The sequence below is a fragment of the Syngnathus floridae genome, chromosome 2 (assembly GCF_059516105.1).
Source record: "Syngnathus floridae isolate MCC-2025c chromosome 2, RoL_Sflo_1.0, whole genome shotgun sequence".
NCBI lineage: Eukaryota > Metazoa > Chordata > Actinopteri > Syngnathiformes > Syngnathidae > Syngnathus > Syngnathus floridae.
In genome coordinates this window covers 7,430,631-7,458,187 of record NC_142414.1, presented here as the reverse complement: position 1 = coordinate 7,458,187, position 27,557 = coordinate 7,430,631, and the positions used below count along the sequence as shown (strand labels likewise).

Below are 27,557 nucleotides of genomic sequence, written 5' to 3'. Positions count from 1 at the left end.
CCACTTGGAGTATATTATTATATCATGTATTTATTTATTTATTTATTTATTTAATTTATTTAATTTTTGCTGACTAAGTGGTTTACGCTCCAAAAATGCAAGTTGGTCTTAAATTGTTGAGTTGGCGTCAGCAATGGCATGAAAATGTGTCGGTTCCTCATTTGACTCTGCGCTTATGGACATTGTTTCATATCCCTAAAATTTTATTTTAGAGAGCATGTTATGACCTAATAAGATGACAGTCCAACTTCAATGGTGGCCAATATTTTGCAAACAGCCGCCTGTGGGGCCTCCTCTTTACCCCCCCACGCCCCCACCCCATCCTGCTCCAGTGATCTCCAGCTTTCTTCGCCTCCCCTCTTCGTCTTCACTCTCCCTCCTCGTTTGGCGCCGCTGTATTGAAAATAAATCCTTATCTCTTGAAAAACAATTGTCTTTTTAAACACGGGACAACTTCACCAGAGGTTTAATGTCACGGCGCGACAGAAAATGGAACTACCACATAAACTCCGCTTGGACCGGTGCCCGATTTTGGCGGCAGCATTGTTATTACTACCTGCGTTGACGTAAGTGCACTTGAGAGCTATTCTTCCCACCCGATGATCCAAAAACTTGAACACATATTTTCATTCACGTGTGGGGGTTTCATGCGTAGTCCAAGTATTCTCCATGGCAATTGAAGTTTTTATCAAAAACCTCGCATGAAATTCGAGACATAAACACGCGCGCGCGCACGCACGTAACACTGACACGCACGCATGCACGCACACCTCTTATATACGTAAACTTGAATTAAATGTACTGTAAATCAATATTTTCATTTCTCCATCCAATCCATCCATCCATCCATCCATCCATCCATCCATCCATCCATCCATCCATCCATCCATCCATCCATCCATCCATCCATCCATCCATCCATCCATCCATCCATCCATCCATCCATCCATCCATCCATCCATTCCTGCTTGGAATCGATGTAAAGCGCTCAGTGTGGAAGGACTTTCTACACACTCACTGTCTTGTCGTCTCCGCGGCGCGGCTTTGCGCTTGGCTCCTGCAACCAGTTGACTGTCCACTCCCGTGCGTGTATGCATGCGCTGGTGTGGGCGGCGTGGCAGGGTGCTGTGTAATGACATCCTCAGCCTGAAGGTGGCAGGAGAGCCAGTCCTAACCCCCAACTCAGTGTGCCTGCGTCTGGCCGGCTTGAGTAAGCGTCAGCTGAGGATGTGCGTGCGACGACCCGACGTGACGGCCTCGGCCCTGCAAGGCATCCAGGTGGCCATCCACGAGTGTCAGCACCAGCTGCGGGACCAGCGGTGGAACTGCTCGTCCCTGGAGGCTCTCGGCAAGCTGCTGCACCACAGCGTCATCCTCAACAGAGGTGAGACACCAAGCCAGGTTTTCCTCTTGAAATCAAAGCAAACCAACCAAACATATCTGCAAAGTGCTTAAATGAGGAAAATGCTGTATTTCATTTTGAAAAAAATTAGAATGCAAAGAATGAAACAGCTTGTGCGACTTGGCCACCAGGGGGCACAAAGAAGAGTTTCAAAACTACTAGAAGTGACTCGGCAAGTTGAAATAATATGAACTGCTTTTTGCACGGATAATTCCTGCGATGTATTATTGTGAGTCATGTGAAATGGACTGTTTGTGTTGCTGCACCATTTGTGTACAAAAGCGTTATAATGCTATGGCGTTTCCCAAGATGTGTTAGCATGAAGTTAGCAGACTTGAATGCAAAGCTATATGCAACATGCAATTCTACACTCGGTCACTTCTTAAATTGTGTCCTGCGTGTGTTCCGACGAGGTTTTCGTGAAAGCGCCTTCTCGCTGGCCTTGTTAGCGGCGGGCGTGGCGCACTCGGTGGCTTCGGCCTGCAGCCTGGGCAAGCTGGGGGGATGCGGCTGCGATGGCAAGCGTCGGAGGGACGACGACGAGCTCATGCGGTCCAAACTGACGCGGCTGCAGCTGCAGATGCTGCAGAAGGCCGGCCTGCCCTCCTCCGCCCGCCTGGACCCGACCTCCGCTGCCCAGCGCCTCAAGCCTTTTCCCCACGAGCTCAGCTCCATGCAGGAGACTTGGGAGTGGAGCGGCTGCAATCACGACTTACGTTTTGGGGAACGTTTCTCCAGGGAGTGGCTGGACTCACTGGGGTCCCCGAGAGACATCCATGCTCGTATGAGGATACACAACAAGCGAGTGGGACGGCAGGTGAGTCTTGTGACTTTGGCCCTCAAGGTCTTATGGGCTCACCTTCAAATTTATTCAAGAAGAAGTCAAAAATTTTCTCCACGCTATTCTCCATGCGCCCCCACTAGACCAAACATGGAATTGCATTAGTGGAGTATGAATTAAGCAGAGCAAGCCACCGGTTTGGAGACCATCTGAAGGGGCGGCCATTTTGGGCTCAGCTTGCAAATGTCACATGACCAAATCCAAAAAACATGATGGTGTTTTTTTTACTTGACTTACCATTTAGTCAATGGAGCAAGTGTTAGTTGACACATTTAGCATCATGCTTGACTAGATCGACAAAAATAATTGACCCTGACCCATATCCACGTGTGTGTGACCTGCCAGATCGTCGCCGACAACATGAAGAGGAGGTGCAAGTGTCACGGCACATCAGGGAGCTGCCAGTTCAAGACCTGCTGGCACGTATCTCCCGAGTTCCGGCTGGTGGGTTCAATACTCAAGGAGAAATTACTCTCGGCCGTCCTGGTCAACTCCCAGAACAAGAACAGCGGCGTTTTCAATCCACGAATCGGCAATGTGGGCCGCAGGAGGACCGGGAGCTCCAGAGGAGGTCGCGGCGGAGGCGGCTTGTCTAGAGAGTTGGTGTACTTTGAGAAGTCGCCCGATTTTTGCGAGCGCGACCCCGCCGCTGACTCTCTGGGCACGCACGGGCGCGTTTGCAACAAAAGCAGCCCGGGCACGGAGGGTTGCGGCTCGCTGTGTTGCGGCCGAGGACACAACATCCTGAAGCAGAACCGCGGCCGGCGCTGTAACTGCACCTTTCACTGGTGCTGCTACGTTCTGTGTGACGAGTGCCACGTCACCGAATGGCTCAGCGTCTGCAAGTAGACCAAGTGGTGTGCTTTCTTTTCAGTCGACACGCACTGTACATTTATAAATCTATTTTTATTAATATTATTACTCTGTTGTCGCTGTGCTGGAGGACAGAACAGCTTGGTTGTAATTGCCTTCTCTTCTAATGCTCTTTCATTTTTGCTCCCTGTGGCCCCACAAATATTTCATACAAGAAAAATAGCAACTATGATGAAAAAAAAAATGGTGCAAACTTGGGGAAACTCGTTTTGGCCTCCTTAGGAATGTCACTGAATTGGCAACATTGCCAGCTTGGTTTTTCGTGACACTGAATGCTATGGAATGATAAAGATCTGGATTTCTGGTTTGTGCTGAATCCCCCGTCACGGTTTCTCCACGCACGTGTCAGACAGACTGCAATTGCTTTCTCCCCTTGCCAATGTCTCCCTCAATGCTACAAAGCCAAACACATTGATAGCAAGCCAATAACGACAACCAGACTGGCTTGAAAATTAAAGAGAGGCAACCAGAGAGGAAGTTGGGAGAGAAAAAAAGTCAGCCGCACAGATTGACATCTTGATTATAGGTGTCAAGTGAGGCGATGGAGTGTGAGCTGGATGCAGAGATACAGACTGAGAGCAGATCCATGCTGCAAGGAAGGAGAAATGGGGGCTTCGGGGAAGGGATGAATAGCGTGCATGCGCCCGCGCTGTCTAAATACAAGGCTCCCGACATCTGCTTCTCAACTCCCCTTTGGGTTTTTGATGTGGGACGAGAGCGGCAGAGAAAACACAAGGACGCAGCTACCCAGAACATCAAAGCCCCTGCCCTCAACTTGCAGGCCCTCATTAGTTCAGCTAGCAGAAGCCACCAGACTTGTGATTGTGTTTGCTGGGGTGCGCGCTGGCAGCGACTTCAGAGGAGAGCTTCCTATAAGTCATAACTAGCCGGCCCACCTCCACTGCCGCCCCGGCTCGGCCCGCCGTAACCCCCGCGTAACCCTCACCAAAACTCTGGGCTCACACAAACCCCGCCATGAGTCTGCTCCACCCCCAAATCTGGCGTGCAGCTGCAAACATCTGCTCGCCACTTTATTCCCTGTCCTTTATTCGTGATAAACACATCATGTGAGTGTGCGCTGAAAACTGTCACAGAATTTTAATTTTCCTGTCTAGTATTTGTTGGAGCACACTTCCTGTTGTCGCCATTCACACACAGCTGTGGGACAAATTTGAATTTACGCAACGTGCTAAAATGCAACATTGTGTATTCACCAACCTCGTTGTATCTGCTTTTACAACAACAATAAATAGTTTTCAAGGGTTGTCATGTTGATGTTTTGTTCCCGTGTTTGAAAAAAATTATTTTGAGCTACACAAGTGGTGAGTGATTGTGTTGGGGTCATAGGTGATCAAAAAAGGTCATGGAACAAACTATTTTGGAGGTAAGGGGGGTGCCATATTTTTGTTGTTAAAATATTTAATTTCAGCCAAGTACTGTATGCTTATACACTTGTCGAGCTAATTATGTGGCAGAAGGAGTCACAAAGCCTCCTATTACACTTTACTTATTTATAAAGACGATCCTAGTGTTAATTATTCAAACACTTTAGATTCTTACTTTGTGTCACAATGGTTCGGTTCAGCTCACATGAGCAGCCCTTGGTAAAACTGAAGAAATTAGTAAAACGCAAAAACAAAACAAAACAAAACAAAACAAAACAAAACAAAACAAAACAAAACAAAACAAAACAAAACAAAACAAAACGGCCGTTTTAGGAGAAGACATTAAACAGCATGATCGTTGTACCGTTGCGCTCATCCAGCCAAATCCCGCGAGACTACGCGGGCGTGTCATCGCGGGATTTGCGACGAACCTGACTCTCTCCTTCATCCAGCTGGCAGCCTCCCGTTGACGGTAAGTGCAAACGAATTGCGCCATCGTTTCGACGAGGAGACGTGACAATCGTGCCCACGTTGATGTGACATCCCCTAAGCCTTTCCCCTAACAAATATTACTCAATTAGCGCTCTTTAATCGACCACATTAAGGCGAGCGGAGTGCTAGTCGTGACTATGCGACGATTGCCGCACACGCGCACGCACACACACACACTCAAAGGGCGAATAATATGGCTTTCATTTATTTAGCAAAGATGGACTTTTAATGCTTATCATTTGAACACTGCATCGTTATAGTAATAATAATCATCATCAATGTCTGGATGTCTCGCGAGGCAATCGATTCGGTCCACGCGGCTGAAGCGACTGCAGCATACTGCAGCATGCAGTCTGGTTCTCGGCCAGCATACTCGATGCTAATTCATGATTTGTTTTGGAATTTGTCTCTTTCGAGATTGCGTGGAGTTTTATTTCATAACACACAATTGCACCTACTTCTACTGCACTGCCCCGAGGTAGTGAATATTATTTACCTGTACAGCCGATTGTGTCAGTGCTGATCATGATTAACTTTGGTTTGAACTTTCAACTCCAGCTTTTGTATGTTTCATTTCTTCTGAGAGGTGAAGGCATTACAAATGTGCCGCGTGGTTTTTAAGAGTTCCGCGTCATAGTTTTGTTGCAGCTGAGGAGCGGGCCGCTGGTTATCATGGGCAACATCTTTGGAAACCTGTTGAAGAGCCTGATTGGGAAAAAGGAGATGCGGATTCTCATGGTGGGGTTGGACGCGGCGGGGAAAACCACCATCCTGTACAAGCTGAAGCTGGGCGAGATCGTCACCACCATTCCTACAATTGGTGTGTGAGGCGAGAACCACCAAATAAAAAAAATCCAGCTTGTGCAACTCCTTTGTCATTTCCTCAGGCTTCAACGTTGAGACGGTGGAGTACAAGAACATCAGCTTCACTGTTTGGGACGTGGGCGGCCAGGATAAGATTCGTCCCCTGTGGAGGCACTACTTCCAAAACACTCAAGGTAAGTGGCCACTCATGCTGATGTCAGCAGAATCAGATTTTACAGGAGGTCAACTTAGCATATTCGCCGTCATCTCGCCTGCGCAGGCTTGATCTTTGTGGTGGACAGCAACGACCGCGAGCGCGTCAACGAAGCTCGAGAGGAACTCATGAGGATGCTGGCCGAGGACGAGCTGCGGGATGCCGTCCTTCTTGTCTTCGCCAACAAGCAGGTGCGGACCCGCTCGGACCCGCCCGGGGGTGCGTGACGCAACGACCGCTTTTGTTGTTTTTTCAGGACCTGCCCAATGCCATGAATGCAGCGGAGATCACCGACAAGCTGGGCCTGCACTCCCTTCGCCACCGCAACTGGTACATTCAGGCCACCTGCGCCACCAGCGGCGACGGCCTTTACGAGGGCCTGGACTGGCTGGCCAATCAGCTGAAGAACAAAAAGTGAAGAACCAGCTCCATCCAGGTCCGGACGCATCGAGTTGACACGGAGAGGCGGTGCCGAGAAATCCCTGACTCGGCGGCCTTCCCCCCCAAAACAAACATCTCTGTTGTTCTTTGACTTGATTATTTATTTGATTGATTGGTTTGTTTGGATCTTCTGTGAGAGTTTTTTTATTATTATTATTATGTGTGTGATTTCAATGCTTTCTCGACACTGGATCCGTACATCGGGATGTACGACGGGAATATGTTTCGGAACCGCCACGTGTATTTTCCCTCCTTTGGCGTCTGATTTTGTCCAGGTCTACACTTGTGCTGCAGGTGGAGTAATAATATGTTACCTAATTGTACTTGATGTAAATGATATATTAGTATTGTGGGACTAGCAAGATACCGTCAAAAGCTCAACATTGTTTGCAATAGAGTCAAAGGCATATTTGACTTACATTGAAATACATATATTTCCTTTTTTTTTTTAGATTACATGCCTTTATTTACCCCAATAATGCACTTAATAATTATATTTCAGCAAAATTTATTTATTGTAAAGTAGATTTGAAGTGTAACTATTCAATACTGTATATCACTTCTTTGCGAGTGGAAGCAGTGAAAGAAGATAATGAAAAGAATGCGATTGTTTCCCATGCTGCATGTGAAGACAGACAAATCGGCTTGCGGGCGGCGCGACTGGCTGTCAACTGCTGTAAATAAATACCGACGCTCGCTCCCAAAGGCGTCTGTCTCTTCATGTGTGAGTTTTTATTTTTAATCACACATTCACACCATCATATGCGGGAATCGAACTCACAAGACAGTCAAGTGTACCACCATCAGCGACCCCCCTCATATGTAAAGTGGAGCCGTCCTGACGCAAGTGTGACGTCACAGCAAAGGGGTGGAGCCAGCGTTGACTCGCTTCTATCCGACGGACATTGATTGAATGTTTTGCTTTTCAGCTCTGTTCTGGAAGCAACTGCTATATATATTTATATGCCAGAAAAACTGTTCCAAAAACATTTAGGTGAATGTGGAGTTGAGGTTGTATTGCTTTTTCTTGGCACAAGAGCAGCGCTATGTGTCTCCAGGGATGTGACAGCAGTATGTGAGTCCGAGTTGCTCCACTTGGCTCCCGGGGCCACCAGCTCTGCGGCCCCCTGCAGGACAGCTACAATAGTCGCCCCAGGGTAGATGCCATAGCTGGGATTCCCACCCGTAACCGGGACGCCTTCGCCCAGGGCACAGACACACCGGCAGCAGCTCCACAATCGATTCATCAATCTTTGAAGGGAGACATAACTGCAAAAGGCCACAGCAGTCACCCTCCCGCAGTTCGCCTTAATTGGGAGGGGCCACATCGGAGACTGCATGGCTGACACCAAACTCATCGAGGACGCTCGACAACAACCAAGGAGGAGGAGGAGGAGGAGAGTTGATTTCTATTGTCTTCAAAAACAAATGGACAATGATTCGCTTCTCTTGCACTTTGTTTTTTCATTTTCTGCATCTCATTAAGTCGTGCTGCTTTGCAGACATTTTGGTCATTTTCTCAGGTCAGAGGAGGGCAGGGGCTGGAGCAAGTGAAGGGGCTTTCAACTTCAACCTGAAGCTTTGTCGCCTCCTGCTGGACAACAGATGCACGGACCATAACCTCTCAGGTTTTGTAATTTTAGAATGGCGCTATAATAAGCATTTTTTTAATATAAAAAACTAAAAAACATAACAAGAGGCATCCATTATTAAAGTTTGAGCACAAAAGCTGACAAACGCCATCTGGACAAAATAGAACATTTTACATCTTTCATTAAGCCACATGATTTTGTAGCCAATTAGTATTTTCATTTTTATACATCTATTTGCGGATTCAATTGTTTTCCATTCATTATTATTTTTTCTAATATGCTTTCATATTGTGTTTGAGTACATGTTGACATTATTATCCCGCTTAAGTGCTCGTTTCGTGGGCGGGCCCAGAAGAAAAAAAGGTATGGAGGAAACGAGAGCGCGAGCACGCGGAGCACACCGAGCACGAGCAAGCCGTCTTGCTAATCTTTTAGCAGGGAAGACGCCAGAAAGCCACACAAGTCGATCCGCCATACTGCATTATGCTCCAAAGACAAGGTAGAACAACATTGAAGGATGACACCAATCACGAGCCGAGTTTTTCCTCCGTTAATTGACTGCCAATGTGCTAAGCCAATATGATTGTAGATTATGTCAATGAATATTTCCAGTGCGTCTTTTAAGGGTGAATAATCATATTTCTCATCCTCTACAATACATTGCTCAACATTCATCAAATTTGTTTAATAAATTTAAATAAAACAAATATTTTCTAAGACTCATTAAAAGCCCTAAACTCAAAGTAAATATACATAAAAAATATAAAAAATAATATAAGAATATAAAAATATCTTTTAAAAGGTCAACTTTTTTATATGCATATTTACTTTGGTCTCATTTCCATCTCAATACTGTCTCGTTTCGGTAATGTCTTAGTCTTGACTACAACATTGCCAAAAATTTTTTTTTTAAATTACTCAAAGATGGGTAGGCTCGATAACAACACTATTTTTGTGATGCCTCCAAATTCGAAGCCATGCATTTTTTTCCCCCCACTTTCCAGTAACTTTAAATGTAGCATCCATGAGTCACAATTTATCAGTAAAAGTTGCTCACGCTTGCCGGGCAGTGAGTTGTTTAGCTGTCTGAGGAATCTTGCCGACTTTGAGGCCTTTTGCACAAATTAAGCCTGTTATGGGGCTGAGTAGTGACTCGACCATTTGACAATGCTCACATTGTGGCCGGCTGCTTCATGTGCATCAAAGAGGTGATTAAGAAGCAGGCTGCACGAGGGGGGGGGGACAATACTGCTTTTTACACAACCAACAGAGTCGTCTGACGTTACTCGGACCGCCATGAGACGCATCTGTGCTTCCTTTTGAGGGACGCATAACGTTCAGAGCGCTTAACTTTGCATTTGTTGTATAGCAGATCGGAAAAAGCAGTCTAAAAAAACCCCCCTTTTTTTTTTTTTTTACAACAAAATACAAAGAGTACAACCAAAATTATTATTAAGGCAAATTATTTTATGTTGAATCATTCTACACATCCTACGTTTTCAGTGACAACAACAAAAACAAAACGACGGATCGAGCCGGGATAGGTGGAAGAAGCCCGCCCGGCCGCTTGTCCCTGGCCAATCACAGCAGCCGCTCAGGGAGGGAAGTTCTTGCTCAAAACAAAATGCCACTTGTTGCCTCTTTTCATCAACTCATCAGGCGCCTTCATCTGTTCTTTTTACACAAAAAGGACGACGAGGAAGGTCGGATGAAGTCAAGACTGGTGTGATATGGTTATACTTGAGAAAATATGAAGCAGTGGCTCGTCATTTGCGTGTCCGTGGCATTGCTGTGGAGTCCGCAAGCGACTTTGACTCCAACGCATGATGGTAAGTGAGCAACCATTCATATTCACTTTCTTCGTGCTTGAATCAATCAAACTGCCACTGATGAACGGAAGCAATCGAAATTTCCGAGGCCAACTTTTTCACCAGGCAACGTACAATTTGGCAATTTCGTGAAAGCCAGACGTTATCGGTTGACATCTCTGTTGAGAAGCACGGATTTCCAAACGTAATCCATAGAGGAGACGTTGCTTTAATTGACCGATGCCATTTTGTTTGCTCAGAAATGTTGACATGATATTTCCCTTCCCAGTGCCAGAAGAAACGACGACTCACACACCAGCCATTGTCTCAGCAGCACAACCTCTGCCACACATATATGTACTGTAGTGAACCCCAAGATGCACACACACTAAGTACTGTCACTGCAGAGAGAGAGAGAGAGAGAGAGAGAGAGAGAGAGAGAGAGAGAGAGAGAGAGACTGTCCACATTTATAGCTTCATCACAATAAGAACTTTGTATGAGAGAAGCCCTTTCTCTTCGACCCCTGGTCGTCAATTCCGTCAGCCTGGGGCTCTGTGTGTCCAAGTGATGAACTGTCGACAGTTTTGCTCCTCTGCACATTTTTCATCCAGCTGCAGAACTGACAAGCAGGAACTCACTCATACACCCATTTGTTCGACATGGAAAGATTGTTTAGGTGTAAATGTGCAGCATGGAGCTTAGAGGAAACTACTGATCTGAGTATTGTATGGTATTTTATGAAGGCCGAAAGAAGCAGTGGCAGCAATTAATAGAAAACAGAAGGGGATGCGAAATTGAGCCTTGCGGGACACCAAAGAGTGTGTTTGCATATTTGATTGAGAGTGTGTTTTACCTCATTCATGTGTCTTCCTCTGCTATGTGTTAGCGGTGTGTCTTGGCACCCAGAATGGATTGAGCTCCACAGGCTCTCAGGAGAATCAATACAACCTGATCAAGGAGCGCTATGACGGCTGTGAAATCATCATGGGAAACCTGGAAGTCACGCAGATTGAGAGCAATTGGGATTTCTCTTTCCTTAAGGTAAAAAAAACAAAACAATGTGCACCACAAGCAGCTTGGTAAGGGTCTTCTTCTTGTGTGCAGACAATCCGCGAGGTGACCGGCTACGTGCTCATCGCCATGAATCACTTTGGGGAAATTCCCCTGGAGCAATTGCGGGTCATCAGAGGAAGCAGCCTTTACGAACGGCGCTTTGCCCTCTCCGTTTACCTCAACTATCCCAAAGACGGATCGCACGGCTTGCGGCGGCTCGGTCTCACCAATCTGACAGGTGACAACGCTTTAAATAGACAATTCTCAGCTTGGAGCAACTTTTTAGAGTTTTGGATTTCACAATTCTGTTTGCCAAACTGATGCTGTCATGTGTCGATGAACTGGAAGGTATCGTAAGTCAAATTTGCACTCGCAAGTCAAAGCAAAAAACAAAAATACATGCCCATTATTTATTTTAACCAGAAATTATTTATTTATTTATTTATTTATTTATTTATTTATTTATTTATTTTTCATTTGACCGATATTTTATTTATATTTTACTATTATTATTATTATTATTATTATTATTATTTTATATTCTATTGTAGACATTATATTCTGCACTCTTTCTTTAAAAAAAAAAAATCAATTAACACCACCAGTGAGATGATTAAAATCATCAAAAATATCAAATGAAAATGTACTTTCATGAAAGTTAACCAGTCCACTCTTTCCTTGCAGAAATTTTGGAGGGAGGGGTACAGATCATTAATAATAAATACTTGAGTTATAGTCCGTGGGTCTTCTGGCAAGATATCATCAGGGATGCCAACGCTCCTATTGACATCTACTATAATGGCGACAGAGGTTGGAGCAGCTGAAAAATGAATGAACTGCTTTTACTGGTGCGCATTGTGATTTTTCCTTGATTGTCTCAGGGCCTTGCCACAAATCCTGTGGCCATTATTGCTGGGGGCCAAGTGAGAAGCACTGTCAGATCTGTGAGTGCACAATTGCTCCCATTTTCGCATTCAAGAGCGGATGGAATGTAAAAATTGTGTCGCTTGTGTGCCTTTCAGTGACAAAGACGCTGTGCGCTCCGCAGTGTAACGGTCGTTGTTTTGGGACCAGCCCCAGGGATTGCTGTCATACCGAGTGTGCGGCGGGATGCACGGGCCCTCTGGATGTCCACTGTTTTGTAAGTGCTGCTATTAGTTTACGTTATTTATAGACTTTGTTTATTTATTTGTTTGTTCGTTTGTTCAGTTATTTATTTACTTTTTTGTTTATTTATTTATTTTGTTCGTTTATTTATTTATTTATTTATTTATTTATTTATTCATTTATTTGTTTGTTTGTTTGTTTATTTATTTATTCATTTATTTATGTATTTATTTATTTATTTATTCGTTTGTTTATTATCTATCTATCTATCTATCTATCTATCTATCTATCTATCTATCTATCTATCTATCTATCTATCTATCTATCTATCGATCGATCGATCGATCGATCGATCGATCGATCTATCTATCTATCTATCTATCTATCTATCTATCTATCTATCTATCTATCTATCTATCTATCTATCTATCTATCTATCTATCTATCTATCTATCTATCTATCGATCGATCTATCGATCGATCTATCGATCGATCGATCGATCGATCGATCGATCGATCTATCGATCTATCGATCTATCGATCTATCGATCGATCTATCTATCTATCTATCTATCTATCTATCTATCTATCTATCTATCTATCTATCTATCTATCTATCTATCTATCTATCTATCGATCGATCGATCGATCGATCGATCGATCGATCGATCGATCGATCGATCGATCGATCGATCGATCTATCTATCTATCTATCTATCTATCTATCTATCTATCTATCTATCTATCTATCTATCTATCTATCTATCTATCTATCTATCTATCTATCTATCTATCTATCTATCTATCTATCTATCTATCTATCTATCTATCTATCTATCTATCTATCTATCTATCTATCTATCTATCTATCTATCTATCTATCTATCTATCTATCTATCTATCTATCTATCTATCTATCTATCTATCTATCTATCTATCTATCTATCTATCTATCTATCTATCCATCCATCCATCCATCCATCCATCCATCCATCTATTTCTCGATCTCTCTATCTAGCTCTATCCTTTTCTTTTTCTCTTTCTTTTTTCTCTCTCTCTCTCTTTCTCCCTTTCTCTATCTCTCTCTTTCTCTTTCTCTTTCTCTCTCTTTTTCTCTCTCGCTCTCTCGCGCTCTCAATCAGCTATCACCTAAATCCCTGTATTTCCATCCTTCCGCATCGCTAAAACGGAAAGCGGTCTGTCACAAAAACTTCCGTAGAACAAGAAGAAAAAAAAACGTGCAAAGCTGACAATTGAAGTCTCGGCTCCATTTGTGTGCGTGTAGGCATGTCGTCATTTCAACGACTCGGGAGCCTGCGTGCCTCAATGTCCGCAAGCTCTCATCTACAACAAACAGACGTTCCAGATGGAGAGCAACCCCAACGCTAAATATCAATACGGATCCATTTGTGTCTCTCAGTGCCCCGGTGAGTGCGCCAATTAAGCCGCAGTTTTTTTTTTCCTTCTTCTTCGGCCTCACTTCCTTTGTGGCTTTTCCTCCTAGCTCATTTCGTGGTAGACGGCAGCTCCTGCGTGAGCGTCTGTCCTCCAGGCAAGATGGAGGTGGAGCGAGAAGGCCACAGACGTTGCGAGCCCTGCGTTGGACTCTGCCCCAAAGGTTTAACTCGGAGAAATTCTCAAATTGAGCAGAAAGTGGAATCCTCTAATCCTCTTTTTTGACAGTGTGTGAAGGCACCGGGGCGGAACATAGGCAGACTGTGGACTCCAGCAATATTGACAGCTTCATCAACTGTACCAAAATCCAAGGAAGTCTTCATTTCTTGGTCACGGGCATTCTCGGGTATGCCCAAGACAATTGAGTCGCTAGCGTGTATCGCTAAATTGGGTCTGGTGTGCCCTTTAACCTTTGCTTTCCTCAGAGATGACTTCAAGAAGATCCCACCGCTGGATGCTAAGAAGCTAGAAGTGTTCCGCACCGTTCGAGAGATAACCGGTACGATGTCTGCTCCACTTTGTCGTCATGTCGAGTTGAGCAGATGTTTGACTGTGTCGCACAACCAGACATCCTCAACATCCAGTCGTGGCCAAAAGAGCTCAGCGATTTATCCGTCTTTTCCAGTCTCACCACCATTCAAGGAAGATCACTTCACAGGTAAGTCTTGATGATCCCATCTGCTTTTTCTGGCCCGTTTATGACCAATGTGTCAATCACAGACGCTTCTCCCTGATGGTGATGTGCATTTCCACGCTCACCTCGCTGGGTCTACGTTCCCTCCGCGAGATCAGCGACGGAAGCGTGTACATCAGCCAGAACCCCGAGCTCTGCTACCACCACACCGTCAACTGGGCTAAGCTGTTCCGAGGGGGGCGGCTCCGAGTCAACAGCATCAACAGCAACAAGCCGCTGGACCAATGCGGTGAGCTGGGACCTTCGGAAAAATGGCAGCGCATTTGTGATTCTCGGATTTGATTGATGCAGTCGCTGAAGGTCACGTGTGTGACCCGCTGTGTTCGAGCTCGGGTTGCTGGGGCCCCGGACCGCACCAGTGTCTCTCCTGTCGCAACTACAGCCGAAATGGCACTTGTGTGGACAGCTGCCATTTTGAAACTGGGTCCGTATAAGCTAAAGAATGAATGAAGATGTGATGGAAGCTAACATGGCGTCTACTTTTATAGGTCCTCGAGGGAATTTGCGAAGGCTGACGGAGAATGTGTCGCCTGTCACTCCGAGTGCAAACGTCTGCACGGGAAGGTCAGCTGCACGGGGCCGGTAGGAAATTTTTTTCTGATTTAAAAATCAAAAGAAGGTTCGCCTTCATAAAATTTGATGGCCATCTTTTGAGTCAAATTAATTGTTACTGTACTGTAGTATAAGTTAAGCACAAATTAGAAGTCACCTGACGCAGAAGGATAGTGACATCTACTGGCGTTTTATGGGTACTACAGCTACAACGAATAAATTGTGTCTATTTGGTTTGTAACGTTTTATCAACACCAAAAGAAATCCAAATTTAGGTTCCCAAGAACACATCTTTAATAAATCCAACCAGCAACAACTTTCTTCGTTTCCAATCCCGCGAGATCTAATCGCAAAAAAAACCACCGAGAGTTGAGTGTTTACTTCAAGGACCATAGGAATTTCTATACGTTACGGGGTTTGTTTACGTTAGCAAGTTCTCTGTAAGGAAGAAAATAGTGGCCAATTAATTGAATGATAATCATATTGTGCGAACAACCACAGCATTTCTTCATATTTTACGATACTTTTCATCTTTGCATAAAATAACTGACAAAAAAAAAATAATGATGGATTAACACGGATTTTTTGCCGTGCGTTTCAATCCTTTGAGTGGCTTTGGTTTTTTCTTTCAGGGAGCGTACGAGTGCGTGGCGTGCGCCAACCTTCGAGACGGTCCCTACTGCATGTCGTCTTGCCCTGCCGGGGTCAACGATGGCCAGAGGGGCCTCATCTTCAAATATGCCAACGCGGAAGGTCACTGTGAACCATGTCACCACAATTGCACCCAAGGGTAGGACTTCTGGCATTTATCAGGATTATTAGTTTGAAGCACCCAAACGTCACGTTTGTAACGTTTGTAATGTTTGTCTATTGCAGATGCTCAGGCCCAGGACTTGGTGATTGTTTGGAGACTGTGAGACTGGCTGCTAGCGGGTGAGTTTTTCCGCCTGAACTTCCCAATTGTGGGGTTAGCATGGTGAGGCTTGTGGCTAGCTTGGATTCTTATATTGGACTTGATTACATTCAAATAGACGCTTGTATCAGCTCTTCTTTGAGATGTAAGTTTTGCACAGCTGTGCGCAAGCCGCAAGAAGATGCGTTTGATCTTATCTGGTCTCCTGCTCCTGCCACATGAAGCAAATGGCGACATGGCTTTCCAACTTTCCTTTGACCTGTGTGCCCCATGTCTCCACCCTATCATCTTCACTCTGAAGTGGCCAGATCACAGGCATCGCCTTAGGTGTGCCAGCTGGCCTCATATTCTGCCTGGTGTTGTTTTTCTTGGGCCTGCTCTACCACCGAGGCCTGGCCATCCGCCGCAAGAGAGCCATGCGGAGATACCTTGAGAGCGGAGAGGTGAGTCAATCCCACCTCTGTACCTCGGTCGAGATGTGCTCAGGCCAGGTCTTGTGTCTTGGCAGAGTTTTGAGCCACTGGGTCCCGGGGAGAAAGGAACCAAGGTTCACGCGCACACCCTGAAGCCCTCAGAGCTAAAAAAGCTCAAAGTTCTGGGATCTGGTGTCTTTGGCACAGTCCACAGGGTAGCCATCGTCTGCTTGTTATTTGTAGCCTGATATGTGACTGCGGCTCAACTGCTTGTTTCTGCTTCAAAGGGCTTTTGGACTCCAGATGGAGAGACGGTGAAGATCCCGGTGGCCATCAAGACTCTCCAGGACAGCTCAGGCCGTCAGACCTTCACCGAGATAACTGATGTGAGAATTGAGCGTCCGAAAATAAGCATTCAGGGTTGGAGTCCATCGTCCTCGTACCTTCTCCACGCAGCGCATGCTCGCCATGGGCAGCCTGGACCACCCCTACATCGTCAGACTTTTGGGCATCTGTCCCGGCTCCAGTCTGCAGCTGGTCACCCAGCTCAGTTCCTTGGGATCCTTGCTGGAGCACGTCAGGCGGCACAAGAACAGCCTGGGCCCCCAGCGTCTGCTCAACTGGTGCGTGCAAATAGCAAAAGTAAGTCGTCCGCACGGCGCCGCCGACCCGAGTCCACCACGCTGACGTGATTCCTGCCAGGGGATGTACTACTTGGAGGAACACTGCGTGGTACACAGGAACCTGGCGGCACGCAACATCCTACTGAAGAACAACTACCAGGTCCAGATCTCGGACTACGCCGTCGCAGATCTCCTTTATCCCGACGACAAGAAATACATCTACACCAACACCAAGGTCCCCCCCTAACCTCCCCTACCCTGCCGCACGTTGTTGTATGCCAACTCAATGTTCTTGTGCAGACTCCCATTAAATGGATGGCTCTCGAAAGCATCTTGTTTAGAAGATACACTCATCAAAGTGACGTGTGGAGTTATGGTGAGCTGTCGGATTACGCAATCATGGACTTTTGATGACTAAGACCTGTAAAGTTCATTCCAAAAAAAACCTCTCGCTCTTTGGCGCAGGAGTGACAGTGTGGGAGATGATGTCTTTCGGGGCGGAGCCTTACGGCTCGGCACCAGCCCAGGAGGTTCCGTGTTTGCTGGAGAAGGGCGAACGTCTGTCACAGCCGCCCATCTGCACCATCGACGTCTACATGGTCATGGTCAAATGTAAGTGGCGTAAAATCGCAAGCGGTGGCACGTTCGGGCAAGATGTGAAAGCCGGCTGGTTGTTCTCGTCTCAGGTTGGATGATTGATGAAAACATAAGGCCCACCTTTAAAGAGCTGGCTAGCGACTTTACACGCATGGCGAGAGATCCGCCCAGATACCTGGTCATCAAGGTGAGAAGCTCATCATTTGATGGAAACGTGCAAATTCCCACTTGGTTGTCTTCTGCAGCTGGAAGGAGAGGACGATAGCACCTCGCGGGACATCCAGCGTAGAGATTCTGAGCGAGGGCTGCTCGACCCCGATTTGGTGGATGAAGATGAGGAGGTTCTGCAGGAAGGTTTCCAAACACCTCCTCTGCAACATTCGCCCTCGTGGAGTCTCTCTCGTTCAAGGATGAATTCGTATCGGGTAATGAGCTGAATGTTTTTTTTTGGGGGGGACGGGGACTTTACGTTCAGCAGTGAGCATTATTCTCGTGACGTTTTAGGGCGCTGCCGTACCTGTTGGTTACCTGCCCATGACTCCAAATCCTGTAGAAAGCCTTTTTCAGGTTAGATACACAAACGCACACACACACAAAAAAGAGGATCCCTTTTTTTTTTTTTTTTAAATCGTCTACAACCATGAAACTGTGACTCTACTGCCCCCTGCAGCATTAACAGGGTAGTGCTCAGCTTTTTTCCCCTTTCTCCTCTAATAGTACGTGGACAATTTCAGTTGACTTTCAAAATATGTCCTTTTTTTGAAGCTGCGCTTCCAAAGGTCCCGCCGGAGCTCGGTGCGAACGCTGCCCGAAAGGTTAGAGGTCAGAGGGAATGGCAGGGAGGCAGACGAAGGCTTCAGGACCGGCGCTCCTCACAGGTCTCGGCTTGGCTCGGACAGGCCCGTCCCTCGAGCGGACAGGCATAGAAAGCTCTCCACGGCATCGAGTCCGTCTTCACACAAGATGTGGACATCTGGCGGTGAGGAGGAGGAGGCAGACCACTCTGGTTATGTTCCTCCTGGAACACCTAGCGCTCCAGAAAGAGGTAAAAAACTAAATGTGAAGGGCGCACATAATTTGATTGACATATTTGCTTATGTCATTTCTCACAAGCTGGTAAAGTCACGCCTGGATTAAACAAAGTGAAAAGTTTGGCCCTGGAGTATGAGGTGATGAGCCACAAATCTGAAGGTGACCTTTGCTCGGCAAAGGTCAACTCCTCACTGGGTGATACCCCATCGCTACCTTCTCCGGCCGTTGTTGCTCTCTTACCTGCCCACGAGGACACCTTGACACCAGTTCCAGCCACCGACGATCAGCAGGTAAACGAGAACCTCGAGGACAATTTGGCCACAGAGAAGCATCAGTGTAGTTTGGAGAAGCAGATCCAAGCCAAGGAGGACCGCGTGGGCTCGCCTCAGGGGAAAGGCAGGTATGAATACATGGACATTAGACGCCGCGATTCCACAGAGGACGAGGCGCCAGCGCGGCAGAGACGCGAGTCGGATGGAAGACGTGAGGAAGAGGAGGCTCAATTAGCAGAGTGCCATCACACAAATAAACAACAAGCACTTCGAGGGAATTCGCCAAATGAAGAAGGGAAGGAGTATGAAGATATGGCCACATTTGAAGGCATCGCCAGCGGGCAGGAGCAGGCGACCTACCAGAACCTTCCAGTGAAGGGGGAGTCGGGCGGCGGCAGGTGCGCGGGGATCGGGGGATATATCAAGGTGTGCGCGGGCACGGGAGAGCCTGGTGGCACCTCGTCCTTTGACAATCCAGACTACTGGCACAGCAGATTGTTCCTCAAGCCAGATGCTGTTCGGACCTAGTCCACGCCGTTGAGACGCATTTTGCTGGAGAGCAAGTGTAGAATAAGCAGAGATGAACTCACCGGATTTTTGTATTGTGCCATTTTTGTACCTTCAGGATTAAATGGATGGAGAGTTGCCATCATTTTGTAAGCTCGCTGTACACTGATGACATTATGTCAGACAATTTTTTTTTATACAATGTTTTACCACATGTTTGTTTAATAAAATATACCTTTTGGCTCCCGAAAAATCACCAGTCTTTTGATTTCTTTTCAAAATAATACTTATCCGAGCATTACTGTACATCTAAGTACAAATACAGTAATCCCTCGTTTATCGCGGATAATTGGTTCCAAAAACCACCCGCGATAAGTGAAATCCGCGAAGTACGGTCACCAACAAGAAGTACTGGGCAGGCTAATGAGTTAGCGGAAAGATCGTGCTAACAAGCGAAAACGGACTTCTAAAAGAATGTAAATGAACATTTGGAGCAATACTACATTGTCCTAAAGGTTAGACACGTTTCCTCAATTTGAAAGTTTTATTTTGACTTTTAAATGTTTTTTTAATTTTGAAAGAAAATCCGCGATGTAGTGAAGCCGTGATAAACGAAACGCGAAGTCGCGAGGGATCACTGTAGTGCCATTTGCAAACCAAACAACAGCGGCATGACGGTGGTTATCTTGACTTGAGTTTAATGCATCTTTGGGAAGGGGTGGGATCTCGCGGTTGTTGGTTCTCGGCGTGCGTGGGACATTGTGCGGCGCCGAGCTGACACATTGTTGGGTGGGGAGAAAGTTCTTCTGACTTCTTGGACCTTCTGTCAACATGTCTGGGGATGAAGAAAACACGGAGCAGACGGTCGCCGATGACTTGGTGGTGACCAAGTATAAGATGGCAGCCGAGATCGCCAACCGTAAGTGGTTCAGGAACGTGACAGCAGCTCAGCTCCCGAATGTTCGAGCTTCACGTTAGCTAGCTGAGGCATGCAGACAGTCGCCCACCACCCGTGTGTACCCGGCCGGCAGCTGCAGCTGTTGACCCGCAACAAATGTGCTAAGCCCAAAGTGGCCCCTACGTCAAAACCTCCCCCGAACCGGACCTCGGTCCGTATATTTGGCTCGAACTTGTCTAACGTGGCGAGTCGTTTGTCGCCATGCTGTTGTCTTCATTAGCAGCGGTTAGCTTGGCTGCTAAATGGCTGAGTAACGCAAGCTAGGTATTGCTAACTGATAACGTCGACAAAGTATATTAATACAAATGTGTACACACAAAGACATTTTAAAAAAGGTGTTTTATAACATAATTAGTTAAAGACGTCAACGCGAGCCTCTCGTGATGAGTGGATGAGCCAATTGCACTAATTTGTATTTTTAAAACAAATCGTTTCTGCACGCTGCACTGCACAGACTAAGAAAAAAATAGAAATATGATCACCGCATACGTTTTTATAACACTAGCTCATGTACAAGGTCTTGAAATACAAGTGGGGAAAAATGTTACGGTAATGTTTCGAACTTCAACCACAATGCATGTCAACAAACGTCTGTTGCATTTGCACGTGTATTTTAGCTGCACAAGTAAATTAAATTTTACAATCGAGTCGACCTGCTTGGAAAGTCCATAAATTAGTTATTGGATCAACCCATTTGTCTCCATTTATTGTAGCGAAGATAGCGTGTTTGTGTTTCAAATAAGCTATATTTAATTCCACGAATTCAGAGAAAAATATATTCATTTGCAGACAAATTACTTTCTTGATGGCACACTTCAATTATTAGAACTTGTCCCCCCCCACACACACACACTTTCCACCATTTAATGGCCGCGCCTTTTTGTCAATTTTGCAGAGGCCCTGAAGATAGTGGTCGAGACGGCCATGTCTGGCGTTTCCGTGCTCAGCCTGTGTGAAAAAGGAGATGCCTTCATCTTAACAGAAAGTGGGAAAATCTTCAAGAAGGAGAAGGACATGAAGAAAGGTCCGCTGTTTGGGTGTCCCTCCCCGTTACGTTGTCATCAAATTCAAACGCTTTGTCTCCCCTCCCAGGCATCGCCTTTCCGACATGCGTGTCAGTGAATAACTGCGTGTGCCATCACTCTCCGCTCAAGAGTGACCCCGATGTGGCCCTTAAGGATGGGGACCTCGTCAAAGTGTGAGCAAAGGTTTAAACTGCACGTAGCAGAGGTGTTAGCATGTTGCTCACTCTTTCCTGTCTTTAGTGATCTTGGCGTGCACGTGGATGGCTTCATAGCCAACGTGGCTCACAGCTTTGTTGTCGGTGTGACCAAGGTAATAGAAAAGTTTAATTTACTCGAGCTGGAGATTCTCACACGTCCATCCGTGTCTGCAGGAAAAGCCCCTGACGGGTCGCAAGGCCGACGCCATCATGGCAGCTCACCTGTGCGCCGAGGCTGCCCTGCGGCTCGTCAAGCCGGGAAACCAGGTGACATTCTCACGCCATCGCCTTGGCGCACGCTCGTTCCAATCGCTCGTTTGTACCTCCATCTCAGAACACGCAAGTGACAGAAGCGTGGAACAAGATCGCCAAGTCGTTCAAGTGCACGCCCATCGAAGGTGAGTGTCTTCTCGTCCGGCTGTGCGGTCGGCGCGCCTAATTTGACACGCTTGTTCATAGGCCTGCTGTCCCATCAGCTGAAACAGCACGTCATCGATGGAGACAAAACCATCATCCAAAACCCAACGGACCAACAAAGGTGCACTGAGCAAGGAGATATGCCGTGACTCGAATTTTAGGATTGTGATATCTGCTAGCTAGCGGTGCAAACTGGGTTTTCGCTCCCTCCTCCTCCTCGTTTTGTAACCAAAGTAAGCCTCACTGGAGGTTTGAAAGAAGATGGTGCAGCTTTATCCTCCAAAACCACAAAACCGTTGCGCAGAAGTGACAATTCCATATTGACCTCACTTTGCGCTCGCAGGAAGGACCACGAAAAGGCCGACTTTGAGGTGCATGAAGTGTACGCGGTGGATGTGCTCGTCAGCACAGGCGAGGGGAAGGTGAGACCAAAAAAAAAAAAAAAAAGTCCCGCTTTGTGAGCGGCAAGCACGCATCATCAAATGGAAACGAACGCCGCTTTGTGTCACAAACCAGGCAAAGGACGGTGGGCTGAGGACCACCGTTTACAAACGAGATCCCAACAAAGTGTACGGATTAAAGATGAAGACCTCTCGGACCTTCTTCAGCGAGATGGAGAGACGCTTTGATAAAATGGCTTTCACGCTGAGGTATTAATCTTTACGTTCTTTTTTTTTTATCCAATAGAACAACATTTAAAGTGTTTTTAATTAAAAAGCAGAGATGGAAGATGTCGCATTGTGGCGAGCCCAAAATAAACCAGAACGTGAATCAAAACATAATTCGATAGAATGTGAACCAATGGAACAGCTTCTGCATTGGCGCCTTTTCGCCACCGGGTGGCAGTATGACCCAAAGGAATAAGAGCAAACTGCAGAAACATTTCTCAATTCCACTGGTGATGAAAGAATGTTTGATGGTATGCATGCTAATGCAGCTTTTGTGTTCAAACAAAGCAGCAAATGCCAAACCCAACGACTTTTGATTTTTTTCCAGAGCGTTTGAGGACGAAGGGAAGGCCAGGCTGGGTGTGGTGGAGTGCGCCAAGCACGAGCTGCTGCAGCCCTTCAACGTTCTCCAGGAGAAGGAAGGTGAGCCTCCACCTCGCTCGCAGGCCGCCGACCCGAGCTGAGCCAAGCTCATTTTGTGTGCAGGGGAGTTTGTCGCTCAGTTCAAGTTCACCGTGCTGCTCATGGCCAACGGACCACTGCGAATCACAAACAGCCTCTACGAACCCGAAATGTACAAGTCGGAGAACGAGGTGGAGGACGTCGAGTTGAAGGTGAGAAGCCTTTGACGAATGGGACTCCGCTGCCAGGAAAAAAAAACCTCGTCTGACTAATGGACCCTCCAAAGGCTGGCTTGGCACTCGCAAAGCCGTCAACAATGGTGATGTACGGTGTCCTGCTCTTGGGAGCTTATCAAAGTCATTTTCATTTTTTTTACAGGCTTTGCTTCAAAGCTCAACCAGTCGTAAGACGCAGAAGAAAAAGAAAAAGAAGGTGAGTTCCGTCATTCAGGAATTGCGGTGTCTTGCTGCGCCTCTCATTTTGATCTTTTCATCAAGGCCACAAAGACGCTGGAGAACGCAACAGGACAGCCGACGGAAGGCGCGGAATAAATCTGAGCAACGTGTGACATCGCCGAAAGAACAGACGTCGTATTCGCTTCTGTCCCCGTTGTCGGAGGCCCTCGTGGCAAGGTGGCACCTCTGGAATCCAACATATGTCAGTCTGGGATGAGGCTGCTCTTAAAATGATAGATTTTTAACACACACACAGACACACACACGGAGTAAATCTTAATTGTCCTTGAAAGAGAATTTGCCATTCGGAGCAAAATCTCACAGGAGCGTTTAACCGGTTGACTTTGAGCCTCATCCCATTTTGCCACATGAAAAGATATCGTTGAATAAAATTGACTTTGAGCGACATGTCAAGGATGCTCAAAATAGTGTCATTGAGGCACGGCAAGGAAACGGAACTTGAATTTGGGTGCTCACAATGTTGTCAGAATTTTAAATCCCGTTATAACTACTATGGCTCGAGTTACAGTTATGACACCAGCGGTCGGCGTATTGCGCTGCCGCGACTATGTATACACGATAAGGTGTCAGGGATACTTGTTGGACGATAGCGATCGCAAGGAGAATCAATTGAACCGATTCTTCTCAACAGCGCACGTTTCAACCTGTTAGCGGTTCCGCATTCAAACGGTGTGCCTCCAGCAGGTCTGACAGTCTGTGTTTACATAAGACCTCCAATGATGGTTGCTTTTGTAGAACCAAACCACACTTTTAAAGGCTATTTTTGGAATCATTAAAGAGACATGCGACATCATTTGTGAATGTTTTCTTTTGGACTGTGCGGGTCAGCATTTTAAACAGCGTAAGAATACAAGAACAAAAAAGCCTTTTTTAAATAGCAAGTCTGGCCGTTTAATCCATGTTAATTTTAAATAACTAGCATTGCTTTTTTTTTTTTTACATTTATGGTGTATTCGTCTGGATGTAACAGGACAAACTCATACATGAACATTTTTTAAAGCTGTTTTCACGGCTATGTGTATTTGTGATTAAATTTACTACTAAATTCATTCTCTGGGTCTATTAACTAATTCAGAGAGCCCATCATCTAATTTAGAAATGATGGAACGTTTATTTGACAGTGTTAGCACCTACTCGCTGTAGTGAGGCCTTTAAATTGTAATTGAAGCATAATACCTGAAGAGGGCAGTAGTATGCTAAATCGCCGTCTATATTGTCAGAAATATAAACGAAGAAGAAGAACCCTGACCGGAAATGCAGCGGCAGCCATCATGCGTTGCCATTTGCTAAAGCGCGACTAAAATACGCGAATGTAGACTCTTGTCATCGGTGTTTGTACAGTATTTTCTATCTTCACAACGAAAATGCCACAGTGTGTAGCATACGATTGTTCCAATAAGTCTGGGAAAAGCTCTACATGCACATTTCATCGGTAAGAATTCGATTATAAATGCTTTTTTTCCCATGTATATTCTTCTATACAAATCAGCTTATTGTAAAAGAAATCAAACGCGTGGGATAGATATGTGGAGGCGAGCTTATGATTGTGCATAATAGAAAGAGAAAATGATGGCAACGGTGCAGGTGATTATAATGGCCGTTTCTCAATGTAAAGAACGCAGAGTATGGCCTCGTAAACTCGCCAAGTGACGTTCTTCCGAAGAACGCCGATCGATTTGTAAATCGGAACGCTTATGTGTTTCTAACACATCATTGGTCCAAGTTTCCATCACACCCGCGACCCTCGTAAGGATGAGCAGTGCAGATATTTTGTCCGCGACTGATGACGTTTCCAAGATCGCAGAACGTAAATTGAGAAACTGCGGATGTCAGAAAGTACTGTGATGTGATGGAAAATGCAGTACTCATAATACTAGAGTTTACTGAACATAAGTTCAAAAGTAGTTATTTAGATGGAAAATTGAATCTTCTCTATGAATTGGAAGCGTGGTGTGAAATAAGCAAGAGTTGCTGATTAAAAGGGGGTTGTCATGGTTCGTTTGTTCATTTACAAGGAAAGAATGTTATGATGACGCAGCAATGGTCGATCATTATTTGATTGAACAGATTCCCGAAAGATGAAAAAATGTGCCGAGAGTGGGTCCAAGCGTTGAGGAGGAAGAACTTCACGGCGACGCCCGGTGTCACATTGCTCTGTAGCGACCATTTCCTGGAAGCCGATTTTGACCGAAGTGGCCAGACGACTCGGCTCAAGCAAGGCGTCATACCGAGCGTCTTTAAATTTCCTCTATGGCTGCAAAAGGTCGGTGGGGGCCCGACGCCGTTTCTCCGCTCCTTACTAGTCCGTTTAGTAGTCAGCAGAAGTGTCAAAGAAAGATTATTTGAGAACAATCTTCACGTTTTCCATTGACATTTTCTTTTTCATCCAAATGCATATTTTCAACAGAAACTGAAGGTGCGGAAAGCCAACAAACCCATTTCGCCCGAACCCCAACCGGACCCGAAAGCCGCCGCAGTGTCGGCGACGCGACTTTCCGCGCTGGATCACAACTACTGCCTTGACCCCGACCCCCGAAAGGTGAAGCGCAAGCTGGACAGCGCCCAAGACACCATCAGAAGCCTTCAGAGAAAAATGAAGGTTTCTCATCAGAAAACGCGACGTTTGAGGAAAAGGGTGGAGAGCTTGACGAGCATTTTGAAAGAGCTGAAGAGCAACGGCAAGGTTTCGGCCGATAGCGCCCAGATTCTGGCTTCAACTTTTCTGGAGTCCTTCACACTCTCCTTAATTGAGGAGTCGACCGACGGGCAACTGCCGACTTGACTCGAGAGAGCTTGCGCCGGATTCCTCGCTTGGTGGCATGCAAAACTTTTTGTTCACCGCTGCTTTCAGTTTTATAAGCTGTGAGATGTACTCAAACTCACAAAAGGCACAATAATAGACTTTCAAATGTAAACAGAATGACTTGTCATGTCATTGAATTCAAGTCAAACTAAGTCACATGGATGCCAAGTCAGCTTGAGTCAAGATTTGTAGAAAAATAGCAACTTAACCTGGGTCAAGTTGATCCATTTGGAAGATGTAGAAATGAATAAATTCAACTTTGTCTCCTAGTCTGTTTTTCAAGTTAGATTTTTTTAAATATAAAAAAAAAAAATGCATCATGTTATGTTGTTGTCGCTTTCTATTTTGAGGTCCCATGAACATTGTTTGGAAACCAACATAGTTATTAAGTCAATTTGAGTCCAAGTCATGAGAGTGGAGTTGTCTGGATGCAATGGGAAGTTCATACATTCCAAATTTGAAAGCGTTTACCTCCTGCTAAATTCCTGATATTAATCTAATCAGAATTTTTTTTCCCGCAGACCATCATTGTACATAAAAATAATGTAATTTTGGCACTGCTACATTTGATTATAGCACTTTAAATGTCTATATGAGGTCCCCAAATTAACACGTTTACACGTCATGCAATACGTCATGTATTCATCTGTCTTCGTTGCGCTCTAATGATTAAACTCAATAATCAGAAACGCTGGACTCGTTTTCCCAGGATGCACCGCTCCTCAGTGACGTTGCAGGCTACTAGTAATGACGCATTTTTATGACGTCATCTTGAGACCGCTTTCTTTGAACGGTACGTACAATCGTATTTTGACGCCATAATCCGAGTCAATCCGCTCGTTGTGAATATAATTTGACCAATATTTCATCTGTATCCGACATTTTCAGACTGACCCGTTCGCTATGCGAGCCAAGGTATGTGTCCCCACGCTTTTATATGATGAAATGACTTTCTTCGTGGCGCTAACGCTTGTTAGCTAGCTCGTTACCAAAATGCGTTTACATTACAACAGAATATTTAGCGAAATCTTTGCAAAATGTTTCGGATTATTATCGCAATTTAATGTGAATCCATTTTGATTGCATTTATACGTAGCCAATTTTGACATATGCAAATATTTTCCTACTCCGCAGTGGAGAAAGAAGCGCATGCGCAGGTGAGCATTTTTTACTCTTGTTGTCATGCTTGTTGTTTGTTCACTTCAAAACGCCTCAATCATGAATTAATCCTGTAGACTGAAGCGCAAAAGGAGAAAGATGAGACAGAGGTCCAAGTAAGATGATCCCGAATTCAGGCACTTGCCCATTTTTCGATCGATGGACGGATGGAGAATGCTGCAGGAGTGTCTCGTGGAAGTCTTAACATCTAAAAGCGTGTCCTCAACACAATGAGTTGACACCTGCAGGTTGATGATGGACTTTTCCTCTGGATTTTCTGGACTCACGTCCTGGACTTTCTGGTCTTTCAACTTTGCTTCGTTGTTCAACCTTTTGTTTTTATGTTAAATAAAGGTTTTGGGTGTAGAAACTGTAGCTTGTG

At 45.6% G+C, this 27,557-nt stretch overlaps 5 protein-coding genes across 6 annotated transcripts; all 5 read left to right on the top strand.

The window, feature by feature from the left end:
• Positions 1-132: 132 nt before the first annotated feature.
• Positions 133-4,367, top strand: wnt10b (wingless-type MMTV integration site family, member 10b). The gene is made up of 4 exons (XM_088359001.1): positions 133-566; positions 1,122-1,384; positions 1,816-2,219; positions 2,589-4,367. The coding sequence occupies exons 1-4, from the start codon at positions 490-492 to the stop codon at positions 3,090-3,092; spliced, it is 1,248 nt and encodes a 415-aa protein (XP_088215127.1). The 5' UTR covers positions 133-489; the 3' UTR covers positions 3,093-4,367.
• Positions 4,368-4,881: 514 nt separating this feature from the next.
• Positions 4,882-7,157, top strand: arf3a (ARF GTPase 3a). Of its 2 annotated transcripts, none has more exons than XM_088369058.1 (5): positions 4,882-4,973; positions 5,631-5,813; positions 5,881-5,991; positions 6,078-6,202; positions 6,268-7,157. In XM_088369058.1, exons 2-5 carry the CDS (start codon positions 5,666-5,668, stop codon positions 6,427-6,429), a joined length of 546 nt encoding a protein of 181 aa, XP_088225184.1. In that variant the 5' UTR covers positions 4,882-4,973; positions 5,631-5,665; the 3' UTR covers positions 6,430-7,157. The 2 variants fall into 2 exon arrangements, with proteins under 2 accessions (XP_088225184.1, XP_088225185.1); XM_088369059.1 differs by lacking the exon at positions 4,882-4,973 and adding an exon at positions 4,985-5,471.
• A 175-nt stretch (positions 7,158-7,332) lies between these two features.
• Positions 7,333-19,318, top strand: erbb3b (erb-b2 receptor tyrosine kinase 3b). The gene is made up of 29 exons (XM_088358980.1): positions 7,333-8,080; positions 9,548-9,873; positions 10,740-10,894; positions 10,958-11,144; positions 11,591-11,716; positions 11,788-11,850; positions 11,929-12,047; positions 13,299-13,440; positions 13,518-13,631; positions 13,697-13,814; positions 13,894-13,967; positions 14,036-14,126; positions 14,189-14,391; positions 14,454-14,586; positions 14,651-14,744; positions 15,347-15,504; positions 15,591-15,647; positions 15,929-16,070; positions 16,136-16,255; positions 16,328-16,426; positions 16,497-16,682; positions 16,743-16,898; positions 16,964-17,039; positions 17,129-17,275; positions 17,350-17,447; positions 17,506-17,685; positions 17,765-17,827; positions 18,026-18,305; positions 18,374-19,318. Exons 2-29 carry the CDS (start codon positions 9,795-9,797, stop codon positions 19,090-19,092), a joined length of 4,179 nt encoding a protein of 1,392 aa, XP_088215106.1. The 5' UTR covers positions 7,333-8,080; positions 9,548-9,794; the 3' UTR covers positions 19,093-19,318.
• Positions 19,319-19,790: 472 nt separating this feature from the next.
• On the top strand, positions 19,791-24,007 carry LOC148401473 (proliferation-associated protein 2G4-like). The gene is made up of 13 exons (XM_088359014.1): positions 19,791-19,990; positions 20,925-21,053; positions 21,122-21,227; positions 21,295-21,364; positions 21,426-21,518; positions 21,586-21,649; positions 21,711-21,789; positions 22,012-22,090; positions 22,185-22,318; positions 22,665-22,759; positions 22,823-22,950; positions 23,117-23,170; positions 23,236-24,007. Exons 1-13 carry the CDS (start codon positions 19,903-19,905, stop codon positions 23,287-23,289), a joined length of 1,173 nt encoding a protein of 390 aa, XP_088215140.1. The 5' UTR covers positions 19,791-19,902; the 3' UTR covers positions 23,290-24,007.
• Positions 24,008-24,437: 430 nt separating this feature from the next.
• On the top strand, positions 24,438-27,545 carry LOC148401472 (THAP domain-containing protein 2-like). Its single transcript, XM_088368660.1, has 6 exons — positions 24,438-24,646; positions 25,282-25,477; positions 25,622-26,810; positions 26,906-26,932; positions 27,152-27,174; positions 27,253-27,545. The coding sequence occupies exons 1-3, from the start codon at positions 24,579-24,581 to the stop codon at positions 25,994-25,996; spliced, it is 639 nt and encodes a 212-aa protein (XP_088224786.1). The 5' UTR covers positions 24,438-24,578; the 3' UTR covers positions 25,997-26,810; positions 26,906-26,932; positions 27,152-27,174; positions 27,253-27,545.
• Positions 27,546-27,557: the final 12 nt, after the last annotated feature.